This window comes from Chamaea fasciata, unplaced genomic scaffold (genome assembly GCF_029207755.1).
Source record: "Chamaea fasciata isolate MVZ Bird 193981 ecotype frontalis unplaced genomic scaffold, bChaFas1.0.hap1 SCAF_376, whole genome shotgun sequence".
NCBI lineage: Eukaryota > Metazoa > Chordata > Aves > Passeriformes > Sylviidae > Chamaea > Chamaea fasciata.
This window is the reverse complement of record NW_027094461.1, coordinates 66,547-93,956: the sequence shown is the minus strand read 5'-3', so window position 1 is coordinate 93,956 and position 27,410 is coordinate 66,547. Positions and strand designations below refer to the sequence as shown.

The window sequence follows — 27,410 nt, the reverse complement described above, 5'->3', positions numbered from 1 at the left end:
CCCTCAAAATTCCCCCAAAATTCCCCAAAAAACCCCCAAATTCCCCCAAATTTCCAAAGAAAATGTGAAAAAAACCCTCCTGAAAAATCCCCAAAATTCTTAAAAAGTTCCCAAAATTCCCAAAAATTCCCAAAATAGTTTCCAGAATTCCCCCAAAATTCCCAAAAAATTCCCCCCAAAACCCCCCGAAATTCCCCCAAATTTCCAAAATAATTGCAAAAAAACCCCTCCCAAAAAATCGCAAAAATTCCCCAAAAAATTGGGAAATTCACCCCAAAATTCCGAAATCCCCGGAGCAACCCCGGCACCCAAAATCCTTCAAATTCCCCCCAAAATTCCCGTCAGGATCCTCCAAATTCTTTGTAAAAAAAATCCGGGAAATTTGCAAAAAATCCTTGGAAAATTTAAAAAAAATCCAAAAAAATTCCAAAAATTTCTAAAAAAATTCCTAAAAAATCTTGAAAAATTCAAAAATTCCCATTTTTATAAAAATTCAGCCCCAGACCCCAAAATCTCCCGAATTCTCCCCAAAATTCCCCCTCAGGAACCTTCAAAAATCCCACGCAAAAAAAAGTCCTGAAAAAACGAAAAAATTTTCCAAAAAAATTCCGAAAAAAATCAAAAAAATTCCGAAAAAAATTCCCAAAAATTCTTTTAAAAATTCCAAAAAAAAAAAATCCCCCAAATTTGCCCGAAATTCCCCAAATTTCCCCCAAAATTCCACTCACCAGTTCTTTGAGCAGCTTTTCAGGGGGCAGGACCTGGGCCAGAGCGTCCAGAGCCTGAAAAGGATCGAAAATTGGGTCAAAATCGGCCAAATTTGGGCAAAACTCCAGGAAAAAGTCGGGAATTTTCACCCCGGGATTTGGGAGGGTTTGGGAGGAATTGGGAAAAAGTGGGAAAAATAAAAAAAAATTGGGGGAAAATGGGAAAAAATGGGGGAAAATTGGGGGAAAACAGGAAAAAAAGGGAAAAAATTGGGAAAAGATGGAGAAAAAATCTGGAAAAATGGGGAAAATTGGGGAAAAAATGGGAACAAATGGGGGAAAATTGGGGAAAATTGGAGGAAAAATGGGAAAATTTGGAGGATTTGGGGGAATTTTCTTCGAAATGGGGAAAAAATGGGGAAAATTGGGGGAAAATGGGAAAATTGAGCCCAAAATGATGAAATTTGGGTTAAAAATGGGGAAATTTGGGGGGAAAACGGGGAAATTTGGGGGAATTTTCTTCAAAATGGGGAAAAATTGGGAAAGAATGGGGGAAAAGTGGGGGAAAATGGAGACAATTCGGGGAAAATGGGAAAAAATGGGGGAAAAAACGGGAAAAATGGGGCAAAAAATCTGGGAAAATGGGAGAAAATTGGGGAAAAAGGGGGAAAATGGGGAAAAATTGGAAAAAATTGGGGAAAATTAGGGGAAAAAATGGGAAAATTGAGCCCAAAATGACGACATTTGGGTGGAATTTGGGGTAAAACCGGGGAAATTTGGGGGAAAAATGGGGAAATTTGAGGGATTTAGGGGAATTTTCTTCAAAATGGGGAAAAAAATGGGAAAAATTGGGAAAGAAAGAGGGAAACCAGGAAAAAAAAGGGGAAAAAATGGGAACAAATGGGGAAAAAAAGGGAAAAATTGGGGAAAATCAGGGGAAATTGGGGAAAAGGGGGAAAAAATGGGGAAAAAATCAGGAAAAATGGGAAACAATCGGGAAAAGAGGAAAAAAATTGGGGAAAATTGGGAAAAAACAGGGAGAAATGGGGAAAAAACTGGGGAAAAAAATTGTGGAAAAAATTGTGAAAAAAACGGGGGAAAAATGAGGAAAAATCGGAGAAAAAACGGGAAAAAATTGGGGGAAATAATGGGCAAAAGTTCCAGAATTTGGGGAATTTTGGGGAATTTTGGGGAATTTGGGGGAATTTGGGAGAATTTTTGGGGGGAAATTTTGGGGGAATTTTGGGGGGAAATTTAGGGAAATTTGGGGGAAATTTTGGGGAATTCTGGGGGAATTTGGGGAAATTTTGGGGGAATTTTGGGAAATTTTGGGGGAATTTGGGGGAATTTTGGGGGAATTTGGGGAATCCTGGAGGGTTTTTTCACCTGGGCGGCGGCGTGCCGGGGGCAGGGCCCCTCCCCCCCCCGGGCCTCATCCCAGCTTTCCTCGGGATCGGGATTTTCCGGCCGGATTTCGGCACAGAGAGGGCGCAGGAGGCCCCTGAGGACGAGGCCCAGGAGCCCCTGATGGAGCAGGGCCTGCCCCAGGATAAACCAGTATAAACCACCAGTATAAACCAGTCTGAACCAGTATAAACCAGTCGGAACCATTATAAACCAGTCTGAACCAGTATAAACCAGTTGAAACCAGTATAAACCAGTCCGAACCAGTATAAACCAGTCCAAACTGGTCCAGACCAGTCCAAACCATCCCAGTTCCCTCCCAGTCCCTCCCAGTTCCCTCCCAGTCCATCCCAGTCCATCCCAGTTCCCTCCCAGTCTCTCCCAGTCCCTCCCAGTCCATCCCAGTCCCTCCCAGTCCCTCCCAGTCCATCCCACTCCCCTCCCAGTCCATCCCAGTCCATCCCAGTCCATCCCAGTCCCTCCCAGTCCCTCCCAGTCCCTCCCAGTTCCCTCCCAGTCCCTCCCAGTCCATCCCAGTTCCCTCCCAGTCCTTCCCAGTCCCTCCCAGTCCCTCCCAGTCCTTCCCAGTCCCTCCCAGTCCCTCCCAGTCCATCCCAGTCCCTCCCAGTCCCTCCCAGTCCCTCCCAGTCCATCCCAGTCCATCCCAGTCCATCCCAGTTCCCTCCCAGTCCCTCCCAGTCCCTCCCAGTCCATCCCAGTCCATCCCAGTTCCCTCCCAGTCCCTCCCAGTTCCCTCCCAGTCCATCCCAGTTCCCTCCCAGTCCCTCCCAGTCCATCCCAGTCCCTCCCAGTCCATCCCAGTCCCTCCCAGTCCCTCCCAGTTCCCTCCCAGTCCATCCCAGTCCCTCCCAGTCCCCTCCCAGTCCCTCCCAGTCCCTCCCAGTTCCCTCCCAGTCCCTCCCAGTCCATCCCAGTCCATCCCAGTCCCTCCCAGTCCCTCCCAGTCCATCCCAGTCCCCCCAGTCTCACCGCGGGTCTCTCCTGGAGCAGCGCCGTCACGACGCTCAGCGCTCGCGCCCGCGTGGCCTCAGCCCGGCACTCGTCCCCGGCCACCTCAGAGGGGGAAAAAAACAAATGAAAATATTAAAAATTAAAAAATTTAAAATGAAAAAATTAAAAATAAAGAAATAAAAAAGGGAAAGAAAAAAAAGGAAAAAAAAATAAAAAAAAAATAAAAAATTAAAAATTAAAAAATTATAAATTAAAAAATTAAAAATTAAAAATCGAGAAATAGAAAACGGGAAATAAAAAAAAAAAGTAAAAAAAATAAAAAATAAAAATAAAGAAATAAAAAATGGGAAATAAAAGAAAAAAGTAAAAAAAAAAGTATAAAAATAAAAAATTGAAAATGAAAAAATTAAAAATAAAGAAATAAAAAATGGAAAAGAAAAAAAAGGAAAAAAGTTTTAAAAAAATAAAAAATAAAAATAAAGAAATAAAAAATGGAAAAGAAATAGAAAGGAAAAAAGGAAAAAGAAAATATAAAAAATAAAAAATTAAAAATTAAAAAAATTAAAAATAAAGAAATAAAAAATGGGAAAAAAGGAAAAAAGTAAAAAATAAAAAAATTAAAAAATTAAAAATTAAAAAACTAAAAGTAAAGAAATAAAAAATGGAAAATAAACAGAAAAAAGATTTCTAAAAAGGATAAAAAATAAAAAAATAAAAAATTACAAAAATAAAAATTAAAAAATTAAAAATCAAGAAATAGAAAATGGAAAAGAGAAAAAGAAAAAGTAAAAAAATATTAAAAATAAAAATTAAAAATTAAAATAAAGAAATAAAAAATGAAAAATAATAAAAAGGAAAAAAGGAAAAAAATTTAAAAATTAAAAAATTAGAAATAAAAAACAAAAAATAAGAGTAAAAGTAAAAAAAAAATAGAAAATTAAAAATTAAAAATTAAAAATTAAAAATTAAAAAAATGAAAATGTAATAAATTAAAAATAAAAAATTAATAAATTAGTAAATAAATAATAGAAAATAAGAAATAAAAGTAAAAAAATGAAAAAATAAAATAATAGAAATAAAAATTGAAAACAGAAAATTAAAAATTAAAATTTAAAAAAATTTTAAAAAGAACAATAAAAATGTAAAAAATCAAAAATAAAAAATACAAAAATAAATAAATAAATAAATAAATTATAAAAACCAAAAGATAAAATATAAAAAATTAAAATAAAAAAATAACAAAAGATGTTTCCCCCCTCCCCCCCCCCCAAAGAAAACAAACGGTCCCGGGCCGGTGCCGGGGGCTGGGAGGGAAACCCCCGCGGGCTCCGTGGGGGCGCGCCGGGCGTCTCAACGTGGTTTTGGGTGTAAAAACCCCGATTTTGGGTCTGAGGCTCCGGAATTTCGGGGGAATTTCGGGGGAAAATTGGGGGAATTTGGGGGATTTGGGGAAATTTGGGGGAAATTTGGGGGAAATTTGGGGAAATTTTGGGGGTTTTGGGGGAATTTGGGGGAAATTTGAGAGAATTTGGGGGAATTTGGGGGAATTTGGGAAAATTGGGGGAATTTGGGGGGAAATTGGGGAAATTTGGGGGAATTTGGGGGAAATTTGGGGGAATTTGGGGAAAATTTGGGGGAAATTTGGGGGAATTTGGGGAGAATTTCAGGGAAATTTGGGGGAAATTTGGGGGAATTTGGGGCAATTTGGGGGAAAATTGAAGGGAAATTTGGGTAAATTTTGGGGGTTTTGGGGGAATTTTGGGGGAAATTTGGGGTAATTTTGGGAGCGGGTGACAAGGGGGGTGGAGAAGGGAAAAATTGGGTTCCAAAGGGAGAAATTTGATGGGAAAAACGGGGAAAAAATTGGGAAAATTCCCCCCCAAAAAAGGGATGAAACCTCGCGGGCGCGTGCCGGGGGCCGGGAATCCCCGCCGGCTGCGGTGGGACGCGCCCGGCGGCCGACGCGGCGCTTCGGGCGGGAAAGCGCCGAGCCGGGCCGGGGCGGCGCCCAGCGGGCGGCGTCGGGCGGCGGGCGTTACCTGGAGGCAAAGCTCCAGCGCGGGCCGCAGGCGCGGCGGCCGGCGCTCGGGATGGGCCGCCAGGAGCTCCTGCAGCGCCGCCAAGGCCTCGGCGCCGCCGGCCTGCGCCGGGGACGGACAGAGCCGCTCGAAGGGGCCCAGAATTGACCCGAATTTTCCCCCCAAATTTCCCCAAATTTCCCCCCAAATTTCCCCCAATTTCCCCAAATTTTCCCCCCAAATTCACCCAAATTTCCCCCCAAAATTTTCACAAATTTTCCCCCCAAATTTCCCCAAATTTTCCCCCCAAATTTCCCCAAGTTTTCCCCCAAATTTCCCCAATTTTTCCCCCAAAAATTTCCCCAAATTTTCCCCCAAATTTTCCCCCCAAATTTCCCCAAAAATTTCCCCAAATTTTCCCCCCAATTTTCCCCAATTTTCCCCAAATTTTCCCCCCAAATTCACCCAAATTTTCCCCCCAAAATCTTCACAAATTTTCCCCAAATTTCCCCCCAAAATTTCCTCCAAAAATTTCCCCAAATTTTCCCCCCCAATTTTCCCCCCAATTTTCCCCAACTTTTCCCCCAAAATTTACCCAAATTTTACCAAACTTTTTCCCAAAATTTAGCCAAATTTTCCCCCAAATTTTCCCCCCCAAATTTCCCTGAATGTTCCCCCAAAATTCACCCAAATTTCCCCGAACTTCCCCCCAAAATTTCCCCAAATTTCCCCAAATTTTCCTCCAAAATTTACCCAAATTTCCCCCCAAAATCCATCCAAATTTTCCCGAAATTTTCCCCAAAAATTTTCCCCAAATTTCCCCCCAAAATCCACCCAAATTTTCCCGAAATTTTCCCCCAAATTTCCCCCAAATTTCCCCCCAAAATCCACCCAAATTTTCCCCCAAAATTATCCCCAAATTTTCCCCAAAATTTCCCCCAACATTTACCCAAATTTACACAAATTTCCCCCAAATATTTCCCAAATTTCCCCGAACTTTCCCCCCAAATTTTCCCCAAATTTGCCCAAAATTACCCAAATAATCCCCCCAAGTTTACCCAAATTTCCCCGAATTTCCCCCCAAGATTTACCCAAATTTTCCCCCAAAATTTACCCAAATAATCCCCCCAAAATTTACCCAAATTTTCCCAAATTTTTCCCCCCATATTTACTCAGATTTCCCCGCATTTTCCACACAAATTTTCCCCAAATTTTTCATCCAAAATTTTCCAAAATTTTCCCCCCAAACTTTCCCCAAATTTGCCCAAATTTTCTCTGAATTTCCCCCCAAAATTTACCCAAATTCTCCCAAAATTTACCCAAATTTTCCCCAAAATTTACCCAAATTTCTCCAAACTTTCCCCCAAAATTCACTCAAATTTTCCCAAATTTTACCCAGAATTTAACCAAATTTACCCCAAATTTTCCCCTAAAATTTACCCAAATTTTCCCAAATTTTTCCCCAAAATTTCCCAATTTCTGCCCAATTTTTTTCCCCAAATTTCCCCATTTTCCCCCCAAATTTTCCCCCCAAAATCTACCCAAATTTTCCCCTATTTCTCCCCAAAATTTCCCCATTTCTCTCCCAAATTTTCCCAAATTTCCCCATTTTCCCCCAAAATTTTCCCAATTTTCCCCGTTTTCCCCCATTTTTCCCAAATTTCCCCCGTTTTTCCCCAAATTTCCCCCCAAATTTTCCCAAATTTCCCCGTTTCCCCCCCATTTTTCCCAAATTTCCCCGTTTTTCCCCCGAACTCCTCCCAAATTTCCGGATCTTTGCCGCAGCTTTTCCCCCAAATCCCGGGAATTTCCCCCAGATTTCACCTCGTCCAGGGTCAGGAGCTCGCGCAGAGCCCGGAGGACGTCGGGGACCAGGGAGGAGAGGAGATTCTGGGGAGAAAAAGGGGGAAATCGGGAAAAGCGGGGGGAAGGGGGAACGGCACGGAAATGGGGGGAAATTGGGGGAAATTGGGAAAAATGGGGGAAATTGGGGGAAAAAATGGGGGAAAATGGGGAAAATTGGGAAAAAATGGGAAAAGAATCAGGGAAATGGGGGGAAAATGGGGAAAATTGGGAAAAATTGGGGGAAATTGGGGAAAAAATGGGGGAAATTGGGAAAAATGGGGAAAATTGGGGAGAAATGGGGAGAAATGGGGAGAAATGGGGGAAAAAATGGGGGAAAAGGGGGAAAATTGGGAAAAATGGGAAAAATGGGGGAAAAAATGAGGAGAAATGGGGAAAATTGGGGGGAAAATGGGGAAAATTGGGAAAAATGGGGAAAATTGGGGAAAATTGGGGGAAAATTGGGGAAAAAATGGGAAAAGAATCAGGGGAATGGGGGGAAAATGGGGAAAATTGGGAAAAATTGGGGGAAATTGGGGGAAAAATGGGGAAAATTTGGGGAAATTGGGGGGGAAATGGGAAAAAATTGGGAAAATTTGGGGAAAATTGGGAAAAAATGGGGGAAAATAGGGGAAAATGGGAAAAATGGGAAAGAATCAGGGAAATGGGGGAAAAATGGGGGAAATTGGGGAAAATTGGGGAAAATGGGGGAAAAGTTGGGTAAAGTTTGGGGAAAATTGAGGAAAAACAGGAAAAAATCAGGAAAATGGAGAAAAAATTGGGAAAATTGTGGGAAAATTGGGGAAAATGGGACAAGTCAGGATAAATTGGGGAAAAACAGGAAAAAATTGGGAAAAATTGGGAAAAGAATCAGGAAAATGGGGAAAAACTGGGAAAAAATGGGAAAAATCGGGAAAATTTGGGGGAAAATGGGGAAAAATGGGGAAAATGGGGGAAAAACAGGAAAAAATTGGGAAAATCGGGGAAAAAATCAGGAAAATGGGGGAAAATTGGATCAAAGCCCCCAAATTTTGGGTCAAAAAATCCCAATTTTGTGTGAAAATCCCAAATTTTGGGTGGAAACCCCCAAATTTTGGATGGAAAACCCTAAATTTTGGGTCAAAACCTCCAAATTTTGGGTGGAAAACACGAAAGTTTTGGTGGAAAATCCCAGTTTTGGATGGAAACCCCCAAATTTTGGGCGAAAATCCCAAATTTTGGGTGGAAAATCCCAAGTTTTGGGTGAAAAAATCCAAGTTTTGGGTGAAAATCCCAATTTTGGGTGGAAAATCCCAAGTTTTGGTGGAAAACCCCAAATTTTGGGTCAAAACCTCCAAATTTTGGGTGAAAAACACCAAATTTCGGGTGCAAGCAGAGGATTTTGGGTGGAAGATCCCAAATTTTGGGTGAAAAAATCCAAATTTGGGGTGAAAATCCCAATTTTGGGTGGAAACCCCCAAATTTTGGGTGGAAACCCCCAAGTTTTGGGTGGAAACCCCCAAGTTTTGGGTGGAAAACCCCAAATTTTGGGTGGAAAATCCCAATTTTAGGTGGAAGCCCCCAAATTTTGGGTGGAAACCCCCAAATTTTGGGTGAAGATCCCAAATTTTGGGTCAAAAATCCCAAATTTTCGGTGGAAAATCCCAATTTTAGGTGGAAGATCCCAAATTTTCGGTGGAAAACCCCAAATTTTGGGTCAAAAAATCCCAATTTTGGGTGAAGATCCCAAATTTTGGGTCAAAAATCCCAAATTTTCGGTGGAAAATCCCAATTTTAGGTGGAAGATCCCGAATTTTGGGTGAAAACCCCAAATTTTGGGTCAAAAAATCCAAATTTTGGGTGAAGATCCCAAATTTCGGGTCAAAAATCCCAAATTTTTGGTGGAAAATCCCAATTTTGGGTGGAAGATCCCAAATTTTGGGTGGAAAATCCCAAATTTTGGGTGAAAAAATCCAAGTTTTGGGTGAAAATCCCAATTTTGGGTGGAAAATCCCAAGTTTTGGTGGAAAACCCCAAATTTTGGGTCAAAACCTCCAAATTTTTGGTGGAAAACCCCAAATTTTGGGTCAAAAAATCCCAATTTTGTGTGAAAATCCCAAATTTTGGATGGAAAACCCCAAATTTTGGGCAAAACCCCCAAGTTTTGGGTGGAAAACCCCAAATTTTGGGTGAAAATCCCAAATTTGGGTGGAAAATCCCAAATTTTAGGTGGAAACTCCCAAATTTTGGGTAAAAAATCCCAATTTTGGGTCAAAATCACAATTTTGGGTGCAAACCCCAAACTTTGTGTCAAAAAATCCAAATTTTGGGTGAAAATCCCAATTTTAGGTGGAAAATCCCAATTTTAGGTGGAAAACCCCAAATTTTGGGTGGAAACCCCCAAATTTTGGGTGAAAAAATCCAAATTTTGGGTGGAAAATCCCAATTTTAGGTAGAAAACCCCAAATTTTTGGTGGAAAACCCCAAATTTTGGGTCAAAAAATCCCAATTTTGTGTGAAAATCCCAAATTTTGGATGGAAAACCCCAAATTTTGGGCAAAACCCCCAAGTTTTGGGTGGAAAACCCCAAATTTTGGGTGAAAAATCCCAATTTTGGGTGAAAATCACAATTTTGGGTGCAACCCCCAAATTCTGGGTCAAAAAATCCGAGTTTTGGGTGAAAAATCCTAATTTTAGGTGGAAAACCCCAAATTATGGGTCAAAAAATCCCAATTTTGGGTGAAAATCCCAAATTTTGGGTCAAAAATCCCAAATTTTCGGTGGAAAATCCCAATTTTAGGTGCAAGATCCCGAATTTTGGGTGAAAACTCCAAATTTTGGGTCAAAAAATCCAAATTTGGGGTGAAAATCCCAATTTTGGGTGGAAAATCCCAATTTTAGGTGGAAAACCCCAAATTTTGGGTGAAAAAACCCCAAATTTTGGGTGAAAAAATCCCAAATTTTGGGTGGAAAATCCCAACTTTCGGGCGTGAGCCAGGGATTTTGGGCAGAAACCCCCAAATTTTGGGTGGAAAACCCCAAATTTAGGTGGAAAACCCCAAATTTTGGGTGGAAAATCCCAAGTTTTGGGTGAAAAAATCCAAATTTTGGGTGGAAAATCCAAATTTTGGGTGGAAAATCCCAAATTTTGGGTCAAAAAATCCAAATTTTGGGTGAAGATCCCAAATTTTGGGCGAAAATCCCAAATTTTGGGTGGAAAATCCCAATTTTAGGTAGAAAACCCCAAATTTTTGGTGGAGAACCCCAAATTTTGGGTCAAAAAATCCCAATTTTGTGTGAAAATCCCAAATTTTGGATGGAAAAGCCCAAATTTTGGGCAAAACCCCCAAGTTTTGGGTGGAAAACCCCAAATTTTGGGTGAAAAATCCCAATTTTGGGTGAAAATCACAATTTTGGGTGGAAACCCCCAAATTTTGGGTGGAAAATCCCAAATTTTAGGTGGAAAACCCCAAATTTTGGGCGAAAAAATCCAAATTTTGGGTGAAAATCCCAATTTTGGGTCAAAAATCCCAATTTTAGGTGGAAAATCCCAATTTTAGGTGGAAGATCCCGAATTTTGGGTGAAAACCCCAAATTTTGGGTCAAAAAATCCAAATTTTGGGTGAAGATCCCAAATTTCGGGTCAAAAATCCCAAATTTTCGGTGGAAAATCCCAATTTTGGGTGGAAGATCCCAAATTTTGGGTGAAAACCCCAAATTTTGGGTCAAAAAATCCCAATTTTGTGTGAAAATCCCAAATTTTGGGTGGAAACCCCCAAATTTTAGGTGGAAAACCCCAAATTTTGGGTGGAAAAATCCCAATTTTGGGTGAAAATCACAATTTTGGGTGGAAAACCCCAAATTTTGGAAGGAAAATCCCAATTTTAGGTGGAAAACCCCAAATTTTGGGTCAAAAAATCCCAATTTTGGGTGAAAATCCCAATTTTGGGTCAAAAACCCCAAATTTTCGGTGGAATACCCCAAATTTTGAGTGAAGATCCCAATTTTGGGTGGAAAACCCCAAATTTTGGGTCAAAAAATCCCAATTTTGGGTGAAGATCCCAAATTTTGGGTGGAAAATCCCAAATTTTCGGTGGAATACCCCAAATTTTGGGTGAAGATCCCAATTTTGGGTGAAGATCCCAAGTTTTGGGTGGAAGACGCCGAGGTCCGGGGGTGACTCACCGTGCTGCGGCCCCCCAGGGCGGCGGCCAGCGCCCCCAGAGCGGCCAGCGCCGCCCCCAAGGTCCCGGCGGGGGCCGGAGCCCCCAGCACCGCCCGCAGCAGCCCGCAGAGGGCGGGGCCACGGGCGGAAAGGGCGGGGCCGGCCACGCCCAGCGCCGCGCCCAGCACGCGCAGCGCCCCCTGCGGGACGGAGAGGAGAAGTGAAAAATTGGGGGTTTTTGGGGGGGGGGTTTTTGGGAATTTTTTGGGGAATATTTTGGGAATTTTGGGGAGATTTTTGTGGATTTTTTTAGGATTTATTCAGATTTTTGGGGGTTTTATTGGGAATTTTTGGGGGGATTTTGGGGATTTTGCGGGGATTGTTTGGTGTTTTTTGGGGATTTTAGGCGCTTTTTCAGGGAGTTTTTAGGGATTTTGGGGGGAATTTTGGGGGAATTTTGGGGGATTTTTTGGGGATTTTTTGGGGATTTTTTGGGGGAATTTTTAGAATTTTTTGGGAATTTTTTGAGAATTTTTTGGGATTTTTTGGGGGGATTTTGGGGGCGGTTTTGGGAATTTTTGGGGTTTTTGGGGGGGATTTTTGGTGTTTTTTGGGGGATTTTTTAAAGATTTTAGGCGTTTTTTCGGGGATTTTTTAGGGATTTTTGGGGGAATTTTTGGGATTTTTGTGGATTTTTTGGGGACTTTTTTAGGATTTATTCAGATTTTTTGGGGATTTATTGGGAATTTTGGGGGGAATTTTGGGGATTTTTTGGGAATTTTTTGGGGATTTTGGGGGGACTTTTTGGGGAATTTTTTGGGGATTTTTTGGGGAATTTTTTGGGATTTTTGGGGGATTTTTTGTGGATTTTTTTAGGATTTATTCAGATTTTGGGGGGATTATTTAGGGATTTTTCGGGGATTTTTTGGGAATTTTTGAGGAATTTTTGGGGATTTTTTGGGATTTTTGGGGAATTTTGGGGGGATTTTTTTGGAATTTTTCGGGGATTTTTTGGGGAATTTCGGGGGATTTTTTGGGAATTTTTAGGGATTTTTGGAAGATTTTTGATGAATTTTTTCAATTTTTTAAAAACCTTTTCCTGAATATTTTGGGATTTTTTTTTTTTAAATTTTTGGGGATTTGCCTCAAATTTTTCAGGAAGCTTTGGAAGATTTCCTTGGAATTCTTTCCAAATTTTTCTGGATTTATTTTGGGCAGAAAATTGTGAATTTTGATGAATTTGGGGCAAAGCTTGGTGAATTTTATGGATTTGGGGCAGAATTTCATGAATTTTGTGGATTTTGATGAATTTTGGGCAAACTTTGAAGAATTTTAGGCAGAATTTGATGAATTTTGGGCAAACCTTGGTGAATTTTGACGAATTTTGGGCAGAATTTGATGAACTTGGGGCAGAAAATTGTCAATTTTGAGGAATTTTGGGCAGAAATTTGTAAATTTTGATGAATTTTGGGCAGAATTTTGTGAATTTTGATGCATTTTGGGAAAATTTTGATGAATTTTGGGCAGAATTTTGCAAATTTTGATGAATTTTGGGCGGAATTTTGCAAATTTTGATGAATTTTGGGCAGAATTTGCTGAATTTTGGGCAGAATTTTGCGAATTTCGATGAACTTTGGGCAGAATTTGCCGAATTTTGGGCAGAATTTTGTGGATTTCAATGAATTTGGGGCAGAATTTGCTGAATTTTGGCCAGAATTTTGTGAATTTCGATGAATTTTGGGCAGAACTCGCCGAATTTTGGGCAGAATTTCGCGCATTCCGCCGAATTTCGGGCAGACCTCGACAAATTTCAGGGGCGCTTCCCCCACCGGAGGATTTCACCGGGCGAATTCCCGCCACTTTCGCCCGGATTTTTGGCAACTCTCCCGGAATTCCCGCCGGAGCTTCCGGGCTTTTTCCCCCCTCCCCCAAATTCCGGGTTTTTTTTTCCCGGGGTTCTCACCTCCGTTCTTTGGGGTTCCCTCGCCGCCTGCAGGATCCATCGCTCCAGGGGTTCCCAAAGTCGGGGCCCCCCCAGGAGCAGCAGCTTCGCCCCCAGCTGGGCCAGGGAACTCCGGGCGGAGGAACTGGGAGGGGAAATCCAAAATTCCCAGATTTCTGGCGGAATCGCCGGGTTTTCAGCCCAAAAATCTCGGGTTTTTTACACCGAAATCGGAAGGTTTTAAGGCGGGAAAAAAAATTTGGATTTTTTCCGCGGATTTTTGTGGGTTTTTGGGGGAGAAAAAAAAAAAATCCCGATTTTTTTTCCTGAAATTCCCATTCCGGAAATTTCCATTCCGTCAAAATTTCCATCCTTTTCCCGGATATTCCCCGGTTTTTTACCCAAAAAAAAAAAAAAAAAAATCCTGATTTTTCTCCTCAAAACTTCCCCATTTTCTCCTCAAAATTCCCATTTTTAACCCCAAAATTCCCGATTCTCCAAATTTTCAACCCCCAAAATTCCCCATTTTGACCCCAAATTCCCGATTTTCGGCAAGAAAATCCACATTTAGACCCAAAAATTCCGGGGTTTTAAACCCAAATTGGAAGTTTTTAGCAGAAAAAACTGAATTTATTTTCGGGAAATTTTCCCCAAATTCCCATTTTTCCCAAAAATTCCTGATTTTCTCATCAAATTCCCCATTTTTAACCAAAAAATCCCGATTTTCCGCTCAAACTTCCCATTTTTCAACCCCAAAATTCCCGAATTTTTCACCGAAAATTTCCGATTCTCCGCTCGGAATCGGATTTCGAACGCAGAATTCCTGATTTTTAACCCCAAAATCTCCTTTCAACCCCAAAACTCCCATTTCTCCTGAGGAAATTCCCGCTTTTCACCCAAAAACTTCCCATTTTTTTACCCCGAAATTGGCTTTTTTTACCAAAAAAATCCATTTTTGGGGGCAAAATTTCCCATTTTTGCCGCCAAAATTTTCTTTTCTCCCCGGAAATTCCCGTTTTTTCCCCTCCAGAAATTTCCCCGTTTTGAACCAAACCTTCCCAATTTTCACCCCCAAAAATTCCCGTTTTTCCAACCCGAAAAATCCCAATTTTTTTTCCCAAAATTCCCGTTTTTCCCCCCCCCCCCAAACCTCCCGAATTTTGCGGTGGGGATTTTTTTTTTTTTTGGGATAAATTCGGGAGATTTTGGGATAATTTTCACTCACTCCGTCTCCCGGTCCAAAGCCTCCACCACGAGATGGGGGAGCCTAAAAGGGGCGGGGTCCGAGTTAGCCACGCCCCCTCTTTCCATATACGGACACACCCAACTCCTTTAGGCAAAGCCACGCCCCCAGCCAAACTCATTTTCAGCCCCTCCCCCTTAATTAATCCCTCTAATCAGACCCCTAATTAACTAATTTAATTAAGCCCCACCCCCTTTTATTTACACCACTGGAAGGCAAGCCACGCCCCCTTGATTATAACTGCGTGTAGACCACGCCCCCTTCCCTAAACCACGCCCCCCTGTGAGTTATACCGATGGCACCCAAGCCACGCCCCTTCAATTGATTCTAACTGGGATAAAACCCCGCCCCCTTATCCCCCAAGCCACGCCCCCTCCCGTTGAGCGTGATGAGGCCCAGGCCCCGCCCACCTGTCAATCAAATCCGGAGGGAGTTTCCGGAGGAGGCGCCGGAGGAGAACAGCGGCCAGGTGTCGGACCTGGGCACCCAAAATCCCAAAAATTCACCCCAAAATCCCCAAATTCACCCAAAATCCCCAAATTCACCCCAAAATCCCCAAATTCACCCAAAATCCCCAAATTCACCCCAAAATCCCAAAAATTCATCCCAAAATCCGCCAAATTTACCCAAAATCCCCAAATTTACCCAAAATCCCCAAATTCACCCCAAAATCCCAAAAATTCATCCCAAAATCCGCCAAATTTACCCAAAATCCCCAAATTTACCCAAAATCCCCAAATTCACCCCAAAATCCCAAAAATTCATCCCAAAATCCGCCAAATTTACCCAAAATCCCCAAATTCACCCCAAAATCCCCCAAATTTACCCAAAATCCTCAAAGTTCATCCCAAAATCCGCCAAATTCATCCCAAAATCCCCCAAATTCATCCCAAAATCCACCTGGGAACTCCAAAAATCCCCAAATTTACCCAAAATCCCCAAAATTCATCCCAAAAATAAACCTGGGAACTCCAAAAATCACCAAATTCATCCCAAAGTCCCAAAATTCATCCTAAAATCCACTTTGGAACTCCAAAATCCCCGAAATTCATCCCAAACTCATCCCAAAATCCCCCGAAATTCACCTCCAAATCTCCAAATTCACCCCAAAATCCCCAAATTGACCCCAAAATCCACCTGGGAACCCCAAAATCCCCCAAATTCACCCCAAAATCCCCCAAGTTCATCTCAAAAACAAACGTGGGAACCCCAAAAATCACCAAATTCATCCCAAAATCCCCCCAAATCACCTCAAAATCTCCAAATCATCCCAAAATCCCCCAAATTTACCCAAAATCCCCAAAATTCATCCCAAAATCTCCAAATTCATCCCAAAATTGCAAAAATTCACCCCAAAATCCACCTGGGTACCCAAAAATCCCCAAATTTACCCCAAATCCCCAAAATTCATCCCAAAATCTCCCAAATTCACCCCAAAATCCCCCAAATTTACCCCAAATCCCCAAAATTCATCCCAAAACCTCCAAATTCATCCCAAAATCCCCAATTTTACCTCCAAATCCCCCAAAATCCACCTGAAAACCCCAAATTTCCCCCAAACCCACCCGGAATCTTCCCAAATTTTCCCCCCAACTCCCCTCAGGATCCTCCAAAGTTCCCCGAAAAAACCCCAAATTCCTCCTAAAATCCCTCAAAATCCCCAAATTCCCATCAAAATTCCAAATTTTCCCCTCAAAATTCCAAATTTTCCCCTCAAAAATTCCCAATTTTCCCCTCAAAATCCCCAAATTCCCCTCAAAATTCCCAAATTTTCCCCTCAAAATCCCCAAATTTTCCCCTCAAAATTCCCAAATTTTCCCCTCAAAATCCCCAAATTCCCCTCAAAATTCCCAAATTTTCCCCTCAAAATCCCCAAATTTTCCCCTCAAAATTCCCAAATTTTCCCCTCAAAATCCCCAAATTTTCCCCTCAAAATTCCCAAATTTCCCTCAGAAATCCCCAAATTCCCCTCAAAATTCCCAAATTCCCCTCAAAATTCCCAAATTCCCCTCAAAATTCCCAAATTTTCCCCTCAAAATTCCCAAATTCCCCTCAAAATCCCCAAATTCCCCTCAAAATTCCCAAATTTCCCTCAGAAATCCCCAAATTTTCCCCTCAAAATTCCCAAATTCCCCTCAAAATCCCCAAATTCCCCTCAAAATTCCCAAATTCCCCTCAAAATTCCCAAATTTTCCCCTCAAAATTCCCAAATTCCCCTCAAAATTCCCAAATTTTCCCCTCAAAATTCCCAAATTCCCCTCAAAATTCCCAAATTTCCCTCAGAAATCCCCAAATTTCCCTCAGAAATCCCCAAATTTTCCCCTCAAAATTCCCAAATTCCCCTCAAAATTCCAAATTTTCCCCTCAAAATTCCCAAATTTTCCCCCTCAGCATCCCGCCATTTCCCCCCCCCAAATCCCATTTTCCCGCCAAACCCCCTCATGACCCCCCCCCCCCCCCCAAACTCCCCCAAGAATTCCCAAATTCCCCTCACAATTCCCGATTTTCCCCCTCAGGACCGCCCCAATTCCCCCCAAACCCCCCAGGTTCCCCTCAGAATTCCCAAGTTTTCCCCGGAGAATTCCCGAATTTTCCCCTTCCAGCCACCTGCGGCTCCCGCGCCTCCCTCAGCAGAGCCGCGAGTCCCTCGGGCGCCTCCGGCTCCTCCAGCGCCTCCCGCAGCCGCGCCGTCGCCTGCAAGACAAAAACAACCACCAACCACAGCTCGAATCCAGCCCGAAAAAATAATTCGGGAATGTTGGAAAGAATTCCCGATTTTTTTTTTCGCCCCGGAATTCCCGAATTACCCGGCGGATGCCGGCGCTGTCGGGCTCCAGGAGCTCCGTGAGGAGCTGCTCCAGCACGGGCGCCGCCATTTTGGGAGAAGCGTGAGCGGCGCCATGGCGGGCATAGAGAAGGCGGAAGTGAAAGGGGAGAGCGCCGCCGGAAGTGGGCGGGCTGGAGCGGCTGGAGGACTCGTCTATGGTTGGAAGGGGGTGAAAGCGGCGGGAGGGACTGGGAGTGGGTTTGGGGTCACTGGTTTATACTGGGATGAACTGGGAGTGGGTTTGGGGTTACTGGTTTATACTGGGAGGGACTGGGAGTGGGTTTGGGGTCACTGGTTTATACTGGGATGGACTGGGAGTGGGTTTGGGGTCACTGGTTTATACTGGGATGGACTGGGAATGGGTTTGGGGTCACTGGTTTATACTGGGATGGACTGGGAGTGGGTTTGGGGGTCACTGGTTTATACTGGGAGGGACTGGGAGTGGGTTTGGGGTCACTGGTTTATACTGGGACGGACTGGGAGCGGGTTTGGGGTCACTGGTTTATACTGGGATGGACTGGGAGTGGGTTTGGGGTCACTGGTTTATACTGGGATGGACTGGGAGCGGGTTTGGGGTCACTGGTTTGTACTGGGATGGACTGGGAGCGGGTTTGGGGTCACTGGTTTATACTGGTTTATACTGGGATGGACTGGGAGTGGGTTTGGGGTCACTGGTTTATACTGGGATGGACTGTGAGTGGGTTTGGGGTCACTGGTTTATACTGGGATGGACTGGGAGTGGGTTTGGGGTCACTGGTTTATACTGGGAGGGACTGGGAGCGGGTTTGGGGTCACTGGTTTATACTGGGATGGACTGGGAGTGGGTTTGGGGTCACTGGTTTATACTGGGAGGGACTGGGATGGACTGGGAGGGTTAAATGGGGATTTTGGGACTAAAAATCGACATTTCAGGGCAAAAATTTGGGGATTTTTTTTCCCCATTTCGGGGTGAAAAAAGGAAAAATTCCGGGGAAATGTTGGGAAATTCTGGGGTGAAAATCGGGAATTTTGGGGTCGAAACGGGAAATTTTGGGTAAAATTTGGGAATTTTGGGGTGAAATTTGGGAATTTTGGGGTGAAATTGGGAAAATTTGGGTTAGAACAGAATTTTTGGGGTCAAAATGGGGCATTTTAGGGAAAAAAACAGGGAATTTTGGGGAAAAATTAGGAGAATTTGGGGTAAAAAATCGAGAATTTTAGGTTAAAAAATTGGGAATTTGGGGGGAAAATTTTGGAGTAAGAAACTCCGATTTTTGGGGAAAATTGGGGAATTTTGGAGGAAAGAATTGAGAATTTGGGGGGAAAAAACTGGGGTGAAAAATTGGGAATTTTGGGGTGGGAAATTGGGGAATTCTGGGTAAAAAAAATTGGGAATTTTGGGTAAAAAAATTTTGGGAATTCTGGGAAAAGAATTCAGGAATTTTGGGTCAAAATATTGGGAATTTGGGGTAAACAATTGGGGAATTTGGGGGAAAAACTTGGGAATTTTTCAGGTGAAATCCGGAAAATTTGTGGCAAAAAAAACCCGGGAATTTTGGGATTTTCATTCCGCAGCTTTAATTCCGCCATTTTGAGACAGCAAATGACGTCACCGACACCAGCGTGACGTCATCAGCGAACCTTTATTAAATAAGAACGGGAACGGGGGAGGGGAAGGGAAGGTGGGCGTGGCGTAGAGGGCGAGGGGGCGTGGTCTGCGCGTGGCCACGCCCCCTCAGGGCCTGGCCACGCCCCCGCGGAGGGCCAGCACAAGATGGAGGACGGAGCCCCCCTGGATCTTGTAGTCGGCCGCCGTCTTCTCATCGTTCCTGCCGAGGGGGCGGGGTCAGAGAGGCCACGCCCATTTGGGGGTGTTATTCGGCCACGCCCCCCCGCCTTTGAACCCCAAATTTCCCCTTTTCCCATTAAAAACCTCCCCGTTTTGACCCCGCCCCTTCCCCTCCCGGTCACGCCCATTCAAGCCCCCACCCATCTTTAGGCACGCACACTTGAAGCCCCGCCCCTTCTAGCCCTGATCACTTGTAGCCCCACCCACCCGCATGCATGCTCACGTGAAGCCCCGCCCCTTTTAGACTCGCCTATTCGCGGCCACGCCCCGCTTGTAGCACCGCCCCTTTTTGGCCTCGCCCACCCGGCGCTACATCCGCCTAAACCCCGCCCCTTTCAGCCGCACCCAAACGCGACCGCGCCCGTTTTAGCCCCACCCCCCCTCAGGCCACGCCCCCTTCCAGGCCCCGCCTACATCTGCTTGCCGCTGTAGATGAGTCTCTGCTGCTGGGGGGGGATGCCCTCCTTCTCCTCCACGCGCTCCTTGATCCGCTCCACCTGCGGCCAAAGGGCACAGCTGGACACACCTGGGACACCTGGGACACACCTGGGACACCTGGGACACACCTGGGGACACCTGGGACACCTGGGACACCTGGGACACACCTGGGACACACCTGGGGACACACCTGGGGACACCTGGGGACACACCTGGGGACACACCTGGGGACACCTGGGACACCTGGGACACCTGGGACACACCTGGGACACACCTGGGGACACACCTGGGGACACCTGGGGACACACCTGGGGACACACCTGGGGACACCTGGGACACACCTGGGACACACCTGGGGACACACCTGGGGACACCTGGGACACACCTGGGACACACCTGGGGACACCTGGGACACACCTGGGACACACCTGGGGACACCTGAGATACACCTGGGGAAACCTGGGACACCTGGGACACACCTGGGGACACCTGGGACACACCTGGGACACACCTGGGACACACCTGGGACACACCTGGGGACACCTGGGACACACCTGGGGACAGCTGGGACACACCTGGGACACACCTGGGACACCTGGGGCACACCTGGGGACAGCTGGGACACACCTGGGGACAGCTGGGACACACCTGGGACACACCTGGGACACACCTGGGACACACCTGGGGACACCTGGGACACACCTGGGGACACCTGGGACACCTGGGGCACATCTGCACAGGGTTGTGTGCCCCGAAAAAACCTGCCCAGGTGTGGCCCCCAGACCAGTGGGGTACAACTGGGCAGGTGTCCGTGGAGACTGGGACAAACTGGGATGGACTGGGAGCGGGTTTGGGGTCACTGGTTTATACTGGGATGGACTGGGAGCGGGTTCGGGGTCACTGGTTTATACTGGGATGGACTGGGAGTGGGTTTGGGGTCACTGGTTGGATACTGGGATGGACTGGGAGTGGGTTTGGGGTCACTGGTTTATACTGGGATGGACTGGGAGTGGGTTTGGGGTCACTGGTTTATACTGGGATGGACTGGGAGCGGGTTTGGGGTCACTGGTTTGTACTGGGATGGACTGGGAGTGGGTTTGGGGTGACTGGTTTATACTGGGATGGACTGGGAGCGGGTTTGGGGTCACTGGTTTGTACTGGGATGGACTGGGAGTGAGTTTGGGGTCACTGGTTTATACTGGGATGGACTGGGAGCGGGTTTGGGGTCACTGGTTTGTACTGGGATGGACTGGGAGTGGGTTTGGGGTCACTGGTTTATACTGGGATGGACTGGGAGCGGGTTTGGGGTCACTGGTTTATACTGGGATGGACTGGGAGTGGGTTTGGGGTCACTGGTTTATACTGGGAGATACTGGGAGCGGGTTTGGGGTCACTGGTTTGTACTGGGATGGACTGGGAGTGGGTTTGGGGTCACTGGTTTATACTGGGATGGACTGGGAGTGGGTTTGGGGTCACTGGTTTATACTGGGATGGACTGGGAGTGGGTTTGGGGTCACTGGTTTATACTGGGATGGACTGGGAGTGGGTTTGGGGTCACTGGTTTATACTGGGATGGACTGGGAGTGGGTTTGGGGTCACTGGTTTATACTGGGATGGACTGGGAGTGGGTTTGGGGTCACTGGTTTATACTGGGATGGACTGGGAGTGGGTTTGGGGTCACTGGTTTATACTGGGATGGACTGGGAGCGGGTTTGGGGTCACTGGTTTATACTGGGATGGACTGGGAGTGGGTTTGGGGTCACTGGTTTATACTGGGATGGACTGGGAGTGGGTTTGGGGTCACTGGGATGAACTGGGATCAAACTGGGACGCCCCTCCCCCTCACTGGGAGTCCCCCCCCGCCCCCCACCCCCTCCCCCCCGCGGTCTTTACTGGTTTATACTGGTCCAAACTGGGCGCTGACCTTGTCCGTGGGCTCGATGTCGATCTCGATCTCCTTCCCCGTCAGCGTCTATGAGGGGACGGGGGGGGGGGAGAGGGGGCGCCATCATCCCACAATGCACCGCGCGCCGCCCCCCTCACAACCCACCCCGCCCGATTCCCGCCGATTTCACCCCAAACGCCATCCCTCCCACCCCGCCGCTTCTTTTTGCCCGAAATCCGCGTTTTTCGCCCCGAAAATCCGGATTAAGGAGAAAACCTTGACTTTGATCAGCATCGTGGCGGCCAGCGGCGCGTTCGCCCCCCGCCCCACGGCCGCAGCACCGGAAGCGGAAGTGGTGGCCCCCGCTTCCGGCGCGAGAAAAAAAAATGGCGGCATTTTGTAGTTCCCCTCCGCCCCACGGTGCCCAAACCGGAAGCGGAAGTGCAGCAGCAGATTTCCGCGCGCGAAATGGCGGCGGGTTGTAGTTCCCTCCCGGCGCGCTTCCGGGTTCTGGAGGCGCGGCGTTGGTTGGCTGCGCTGTCAATCAACGCCGAGGTAGCCCCGCCCCCCGAGCCGCGCCATTTTGTACCGGGGGGGTGAAAAAAATCCCAAAATTCTCGTTTTTAACCCCAAATTTTGATGGGGTAACCCCTCAGTGACGTCACACCGGGCGTCATTATCCTCCCCTCGCGGTGATTGGCCGCCCCGAAATCAGCCCCGAAACCTGATTGGTTGTTTCATCCTCCCGCCCTTGAATTAGGAATGGGTTGCCCCATGCTAATGAGGGGGCGGAGCTTCCTCACGCACGGAAAGGGGAGAAGCGGAGCGGGCGGAGCCTGCGGCGCTGGGGGCGTGGCTTCACCCTGAATTAATGAGGTATGAATTAATAATTAGCAGCTTAATTAGCAATTTAATTAGGGAAGTGGCTTGTGGGGGGAGCTACTCACGTGGGCGTGGTTTTGCGGGCCGGAAGTGGGCGTGGCACCGGTTCTGTGGGCGGTGTTTACAGTCAGGGCGGAGCCTAATTTGCATATTGAGCCCCCCACCTCGTATAAGCCCCGCCTACCTGGGTGGGTGTGGCCAACCTCGGTCAAATAGCGGCGCAGGACGGGGAGAGGGCGTGGCCTGGAGCCAGGAGGGGCGTGGCTTTGGCAGAGCTGCTCCAGCTGCACCACATTCGGGAAAAAAGGGCGGGGTTTAGCAAAAGGGGCGTGGTTTGCTTAAAGGGGCGGGGTCAGGGGAGAGAGGGACTATTTGGGCGTCAAATTTTGGGGGATTCTGGGAAAAAAAATGCGGAGGGAATTCGGGGGGAAAAACTCCGCAAAATTCGAAAGATTTGGGTGAAATTTCGGGCGGTTTTCGTTCATTTCGGCGGAATTTCGTCAATTTTGGGCGACTTTCGGCTGGTTTCTGGCACGTTTGGGGCGAATTTTGGATGAAATCTGGGTGATTTTTGTTAGTTTTGGGGGAACTTGGGGTCAATTTCGTTGATTTTGGGGAAGTTCAGGCAATTTTCGCCCCTTTTGGGCGAATTTCGTTCGCTTTTGTCGATTTGGGTGGATTTGGCGGAATTTTCGCCGACGTCGGACAATTTTGGGTGAAATTTGGATGATTTTGGGTGAACTTCGCGTCTCTTTTGTTAATTTCGGTGGATTTCATTAATTTTGGGTCATTTTTGTTACTTCTGGGTGAATTTTGGATGAATTTTCGCTGATTTTTGCAGATTTTGGGGAGAACTTTGGAGTATTTTGGGTAATTTTCAAAATTTTGGGTGAAATCCGTTAACATTTTTTAATTTCGGGCGAATTTGGGGGCAAGATCTGTAAATTTTTCTTAATTTCGGGTAAATTTTGGATTATTTTGGGGAAACTTTGGGTCGTTTTTGTTAATTTGGGGCGATTTTTGCACACTTGGGCCAACTCTGGCTGAAATTTGGATGAATTTGGGGCAAATTTTGGCGGATTTCCCTTAATTTTGGGTGATTTCTGTTAACTTTGGATGAATTCTGTTAATTTCGTGAAAATTTTGGTCAATTTCCCTTATTTTTGGGTGATTTTGGTAATTTTGGGAGAATTTTGCTAATTTTGGGGCAAACTTTGGGTGACTTTTTGTTAATTTTGGGGTAATTTTTGTTAATTTGGGGGGAAATCTGGATGAATTTTGTTCAAATTTTGGCGGATTTCTTAATTTTGGATGAATTTTGATAATTTGGGGCAAATTTGGGGTGAATTTCTGTTAATTTTGGGTGAAATTTGCTAATTTGGGGCAAATTTGGGGTGATTTCTGTTAACTTTGGAAGAATTTAGTTAATTTTGGGCCAATTTTGGCTCATTTCCCTTAATTTTGGGTGATTTTGTTAATTTTGGAAGAATTTTGATAATTTTGGGCAAATTTTGGCTGATTTCCGTTAATTTTGGATGAATTTTGTGAATTTAGTGAAAATTTTTGCTGATTTCCATTAATTTTGGGTGATTTTTGTCAATTTTGGAGGAACTTTGTTAATTTTGGGCCAATCTTGGCTGATTTCCGTTAATTTTGGGTGAAATTTGGATTATTTCGGGAAAACTTTGGGTCATTTTTGTAATTTCGGGCGACCGTTGATCATTTTGGGTCATTTCTCCTAATTTTGGGTGAACTTTGGGCGAATTTCGGTGGATTTTTTGTTTGGCCAATTTTTAACCATTTTCTCCATATAAGGAAAAGGGGCGTGGCCAAACCAAAAGAGGTGTGGTTTAACAAAAAGGGGGCGTGGTTTTCCCAAAGCCCCGCCCTTCAGCACTCACCTGGGGCAGGTCGGGGGGGGGCAGGGCGCTCTCCAGGCGACGCAAAAATTCCAGGAAAAGATTCTGGAGGGAATCCCGGAAGTGGGACCCGTATTCCTGGGAACGGGAACTGGGATGGACTGGGATGAACTGGGAGGGAACTGGGAGGGACTGGGAGCGGGTTTGGGGTCACTGGTTTATACTGGGATGGACTGGGAGCGGGTTTGGGGTCATTGGTTTGTACTGGGATGGACTGGGAGTGGGTTTGGGGGTCACTGGTTTATACTGGGATGGACTGGGAGTGGGTTTGGGGTCACTGGTTTATACTGGGATGGACTGGGAGTGGGTTTGGGGTCACTGGTTTATACTGGGATGGACTGGGAGTGGGTTTGGGGTCACTGGTTTGTACTGGGATGGACTGGGAGTGGGTTTGGGGTCACTGGTTTATACTGGGATGGACTGGGAGCGGGTTTGGGGTCACTGGTTTATACTGGGATGGACTGGGAGTGGGTTTGGGGTCACTGGTTTATACTGGGATGAACTGGGAGGGGCTTCCGGGGTCACTGGTTTATACTGGGATGAACTGGGAGGGAGTTCCGGGGTCACTGGTTTATACTGGGATGAACTGGGAGGGGGTTCCGGGGTTACTGGTTTATACTGGTTTGGGGTTTGGGGTTACTGGGAGGCGACTGGGCCATACTGGTTTATACCGGTCTCACCTGCAGGAAGGGCTCCAGGCCCCGCCCACTTCCCAGAATTCCCAGCACCTGCTCCCGGAAGTGCTCCTCGGCCACCGCCACCAGGGGGCGCCCTTGCAGCATCTAAGGGGGCGGAGTCTGAGCGAGGCCACGCCCCCATTTGTCCACATATGTGTGGGGAGGGAGGGGGTGTGGCTGAAGTCGGTCACGCCCCCTTTGGGAGGGGTTAAAGGCCCCCCAGTCCTTCCCAGTTCCTCCCAGTCCGCTCCCAGTCTCACCCCGAGGGCGTGGCCGGCCCCTGGCCCCGCCTCCTCCGGGAACAGCCAATCCAGCGCGTCCAGCACCGTGGGGGAGGGGCCCAGCTCCTGCAGCAGTGACGTCACCACCTGTTTGGGGGCGGAGATTGAGGTGACGTCATCGCCTAGAGGGGCTCTGGGGTGGGCGGGGCAGAGCGGGCGTGGCCAGGGTGCCAATGGGCGTGGCCAAACGCAGAAAGGGGCGTGGTTTCAGCCCCTATTACCCACAATGGGCAGGATTTAAAAGGGTGGGCGTGGTCTTGAAGGAAGTGGGAATGTCCCAAAACAAAGTGGGTGTGTCCTGGAATGAAGCGGGCGTGGCCTAACTCCCACAATACCCTCGGTGAGAGGGGATTTGAAGGATGGGCGTGTCCCGGCAAGGAGTGGGCGTGTTCCAGAAGGGGTGGGCGTGTCCCGGGAGGGAGTGGGCGTGGCCTACCTGCGCCCGGAGCCCCAGGCTGAGCCGGGCTCGGTGCCGGGGCCGCAGCAGCTCCGGGGCTCCGCCCCCAACGGCCTCCAGCAGCGCCAGGAGCCGCCCCCAGACACGCCCCTCCGGGCCACGCCCCTCCGGGCCACGCCCCTTCAGCGCCCACCAGGCCCCGGCCATGGCCAAGCGCAGGGAGAGGGAGGGGCTGGAGGGGAGAGAGAGAAACCAGTGAGAAACCAGTTCAGACCAGTCCAAACCAGTTCCAACCAGTGAGAAATCAGTCCAAACCAGTTCAGACCAGTTCAGACCAGTTCAATCCATTCAAACCAGTTGAAACCAGTGAGAAACCAGGATGACTCAGTCACCTCCCAGTCCATCCCAGTTCAGCCCAGTGCCTTCCCAGTATCCCCCAGTGACGCCCCCCCAGCGCCCTCCCAGTTCCTCCCAGTTCATCCCAGTCCCACCCAGTTCATCCCAGTTTGCCCCAGTCCCTCCCAGTCCCTCCCAGTTCATCCCAGTTCAGCCCAGTTCACTCCCAGTTCATCCCAGTTCTGTCCCAGTCCCTTCCCAGTCCCTTCCCAGTTCATCCCAGTTCATCCCAGTAACCTCCCAGTTCATCCCAGTCCCTGCCAGTTCATCTCAGTCCCCTCCCAGTCCATCCCAGTCCATCCCAGTTCCCTCCCAGTCCCTCCCAGTTCATCCCAGTCCATCCCAGTCCCTCCCAGTTCATCCCAGTTTGCCCCAGTCCCTCCCAGTGCCCCCCCTCACCTGACGTCACTCCCGCCCATGCCTTTGCCGTTTTCCCGCGCTCTCTCTCTCTCCCTCTGACGTCACTTCCGCCCCGGCCGCCCCTCCCGGGACTCTCCGGTGGAAGCCGCGGCGGCGGCGGCGCGCCGGAAGTGACGTCACCGCGCCCGCGCCCAGCCCGCGCTCGCTTGTGATTGGTCGCCGCCGCGGCCAATCACGAGCCGGCTCCCCCCCCTCCCCTACCGCTGTCCCCGCCCATGTAATGACGTCACTCGGGTCGTGGTTTTTTTTTTTTTGAACTGCGCTTTTATTGGTTGGGCGGGAAAGTGACGTCAGGCCGGGGCGGTGACGTCATGGGGAGGGGAGTGGGGCGGTCCCAGTGCTCCCAGTATGGACCAGTAACCTTCCAGTCCTTCCCAGTAGAAACCAGTAACCCCCAGTGACCCCTCCCAGTGCTCCCAGTATGAACCAGTTCCCTCTCCCATCATCCCCAGTGCTCCCAGTATAGACCAGTGACCCCTCCCAGTGCTCCCAGTATAGACCAGTGACCCCTCCCAGTGCTCCCAGTCCCCTCCCAGTGCTCCCAGTATAGACCAGTGACCCCTCCCAGTGCTCCCAGTATGGACCAGTGACCCCTCCCAGTGCTCCCAGTCCCCTCCCAGTGCTCCCAGTATAGACCAGTGACCCCTCCCAGTGCTCCCAGTATAGACCAGTGACCCCTCCCAGTGCTCCCAGTCCCCTCCCAGTGCTCCCAGTATAGACCAGTGACCCCTCCCAGTGCTCCCAGTATAGACCAGTGACCCCTCCCAGTGCTCCCAGTCCCCTCCCAGTGCTCCCAGTATAGACCAGTGACCCCTCCCAGTGCTCCCAGTCCCCTCCCAGTGCTCCCAGTATAGACCAGTGACCCCTCCCAGTGCTCCCAGTCCCCTCCCAGTGCTCCCAGTACAGACCAGTGACCCCTCCCAGTGCTCCCAGTCCCCTCCCAGTCCTCCCAGTATGAACCAGTTCCCCCTCCCATCATCCCCAGTGCTCCCAGTATGGACCAGTAAGGCTCCCAGTCCCCTCCCAGTCCCTCCCAGTGCTCCCAGTACGGACCAGTGACCCCTCCCAGTGCTCCCAGTCCCCTCCCAGTCCTCCCAGTATGAACCAGTTCCCTCTCCCATCATCCCCAGTGCTCCCAGTATGGACCAGTAAGGCTCCCAGTCCCCTCCCAGTCCCTCCCAGTGCTCC

At 47.5% G+C, this 27,410-nt stretch overlaps 2 protein-coding genes across 7 annotated transcripts; both read right to left on the bottom strand.

Moving 5' to 3' along the window:
* Window positions 1-6: 6 nt before the first annotated feature.
* On the bottom strand, window positions 7-17,188 carry LOC136305361 (importin-4-like). Of its 2 annotated transcripts, XM_066208611.1 has the most exons (11): window positions 17,080-17,188; window positions 16,880-16,966; window positions 14,683-14,750; window positions 14,255-14,296; window positions 13,051-13,174; window positions 11,108-11,287; window positions 6,926-6,991; window positions 5,123-5,224; window positions 3,102-3,185; window positions 2,094-2,246; window positions 7-782 (listed from the first exon to the last, which is right to left on the bottom strand). In XM_066208611.1, exons 1-11 carry the CDS (start codon window positions 17,146-17,148, stop codon window positions 468-470), a joined length of 1,290 nt encoding a protein of 429 aa, XP_066064708.1. In that variant the 5' UTR covers window positions 17,149-17,188; the 3' UTR covers window positions 7-467. The 2 variants fall into 2 exon arrangements, with proteins under 2 accessions (XP_066064708.1, XP_066064709.1); XM_066208612.1 differs by lacking the exon at window positions 11,108-11,287.
* Window positions 17,189-18,702: 1,514 nt separating this feature from the next.
* LOC136305363 (NEDD8) lies at window positions 18,703-26,318 on the bottom strand. 5 transcript variants are annotated; one of them, XM_066208615.1, is made up of 11 exons: window positions 26,202-26,308; window positions 25,446-25,638; window positions 24,989-25,096; window positions 24,732-24,833; window positions 24,034-24,129; window positions 22,317-22,416; window positions 22,198-22,240; window positions 22,058-22,113; window positions 21,290-21,337; window positions 19,342-19,424; window positions 18,815-18,907 (listed from the first exon to the last, which is right to left on the bottom strand). In XM_066208615.1, the coding sequence occupies exons 1-11, from the start codon at window positions 26,219-26,221 to the stop codon at window positions 18,899-18,901; spliced, it is 858 nt and encodes a 285-aa protein (XP_066064712.1). In that variant the 5' UTR covers window positions 26,222-26,308; the 3' UTR covers window positions 18,815-18,898. The 5 variants fall into 5 exon arrangements, with proteins under 5 accessions (XP_066064715.1, XP_066064712.1, XP_066064711.1 ...); XM_066208614.1 differs by having other exon boundaries at window positions 18,818-18,907; window positions 21,259-21,337; window positions 26,202-26,316; XM_066208616.1 differs by having other exon boundaries at window positions 18,818-18,907; window positions 21,259-21,337; window positions 24,034-24,096; window positions 26,202-26,316.
* Window positions 26,319-27,410: the final 1,092 nt, after the last annotated feature.

What these genes read in the sequence shown, in the direction of transcription:
- LOC136305361 (XM_066208611.1), bottom strand. Translation starts at nt 17,148, where the DNA reads ATGGCGGCGCCCGTGCTGGAGCAGCTCCTCACGGAGCTCCTGGAGCCC. An exon ending in CCTCCGGATTTGATTGACAG is followed by an intron (nt 14,297 to 14,682) that starts GTGGGCGGGGCC and finishes CGCCCCTTTTAG; the next exon opens with GCTCCCCCATCTCGTGGTGG. An exon ending in GCTTTGGACCGGGAGACGGA is followed by an intron (nt 13,175 to 14,254) that starts GTGAGTGAAAAT and finishes TTCCCCTCCCAG; the next exon opens with TTCCTCCGCCCGGAGTTCCC.
- LOC136305363 (XM_066208614.1), bottom strand. Translation starts at nt 26,221, where the DNA reads ATGGGCGGGAGTGACGTCAG. An exon ending in GCCTGGAGCCCTTCCTGCAG is followed by an intron (nt 24,130 to 24,731) that starts GTGAGACCGGTA and finishes TCCCGTTCCCAG; the next exon opens with GAATACGGGTCCCACTTCCG. An exon ending in GGTTGGCCACACCCACCCAG is followed by an intron (nt 22,241 to 22,316) that starts GTAGGCGGGGCT and finishes CACCGCCCACAG; the next exon opens with AACCGGTGCCACGCCCACTT.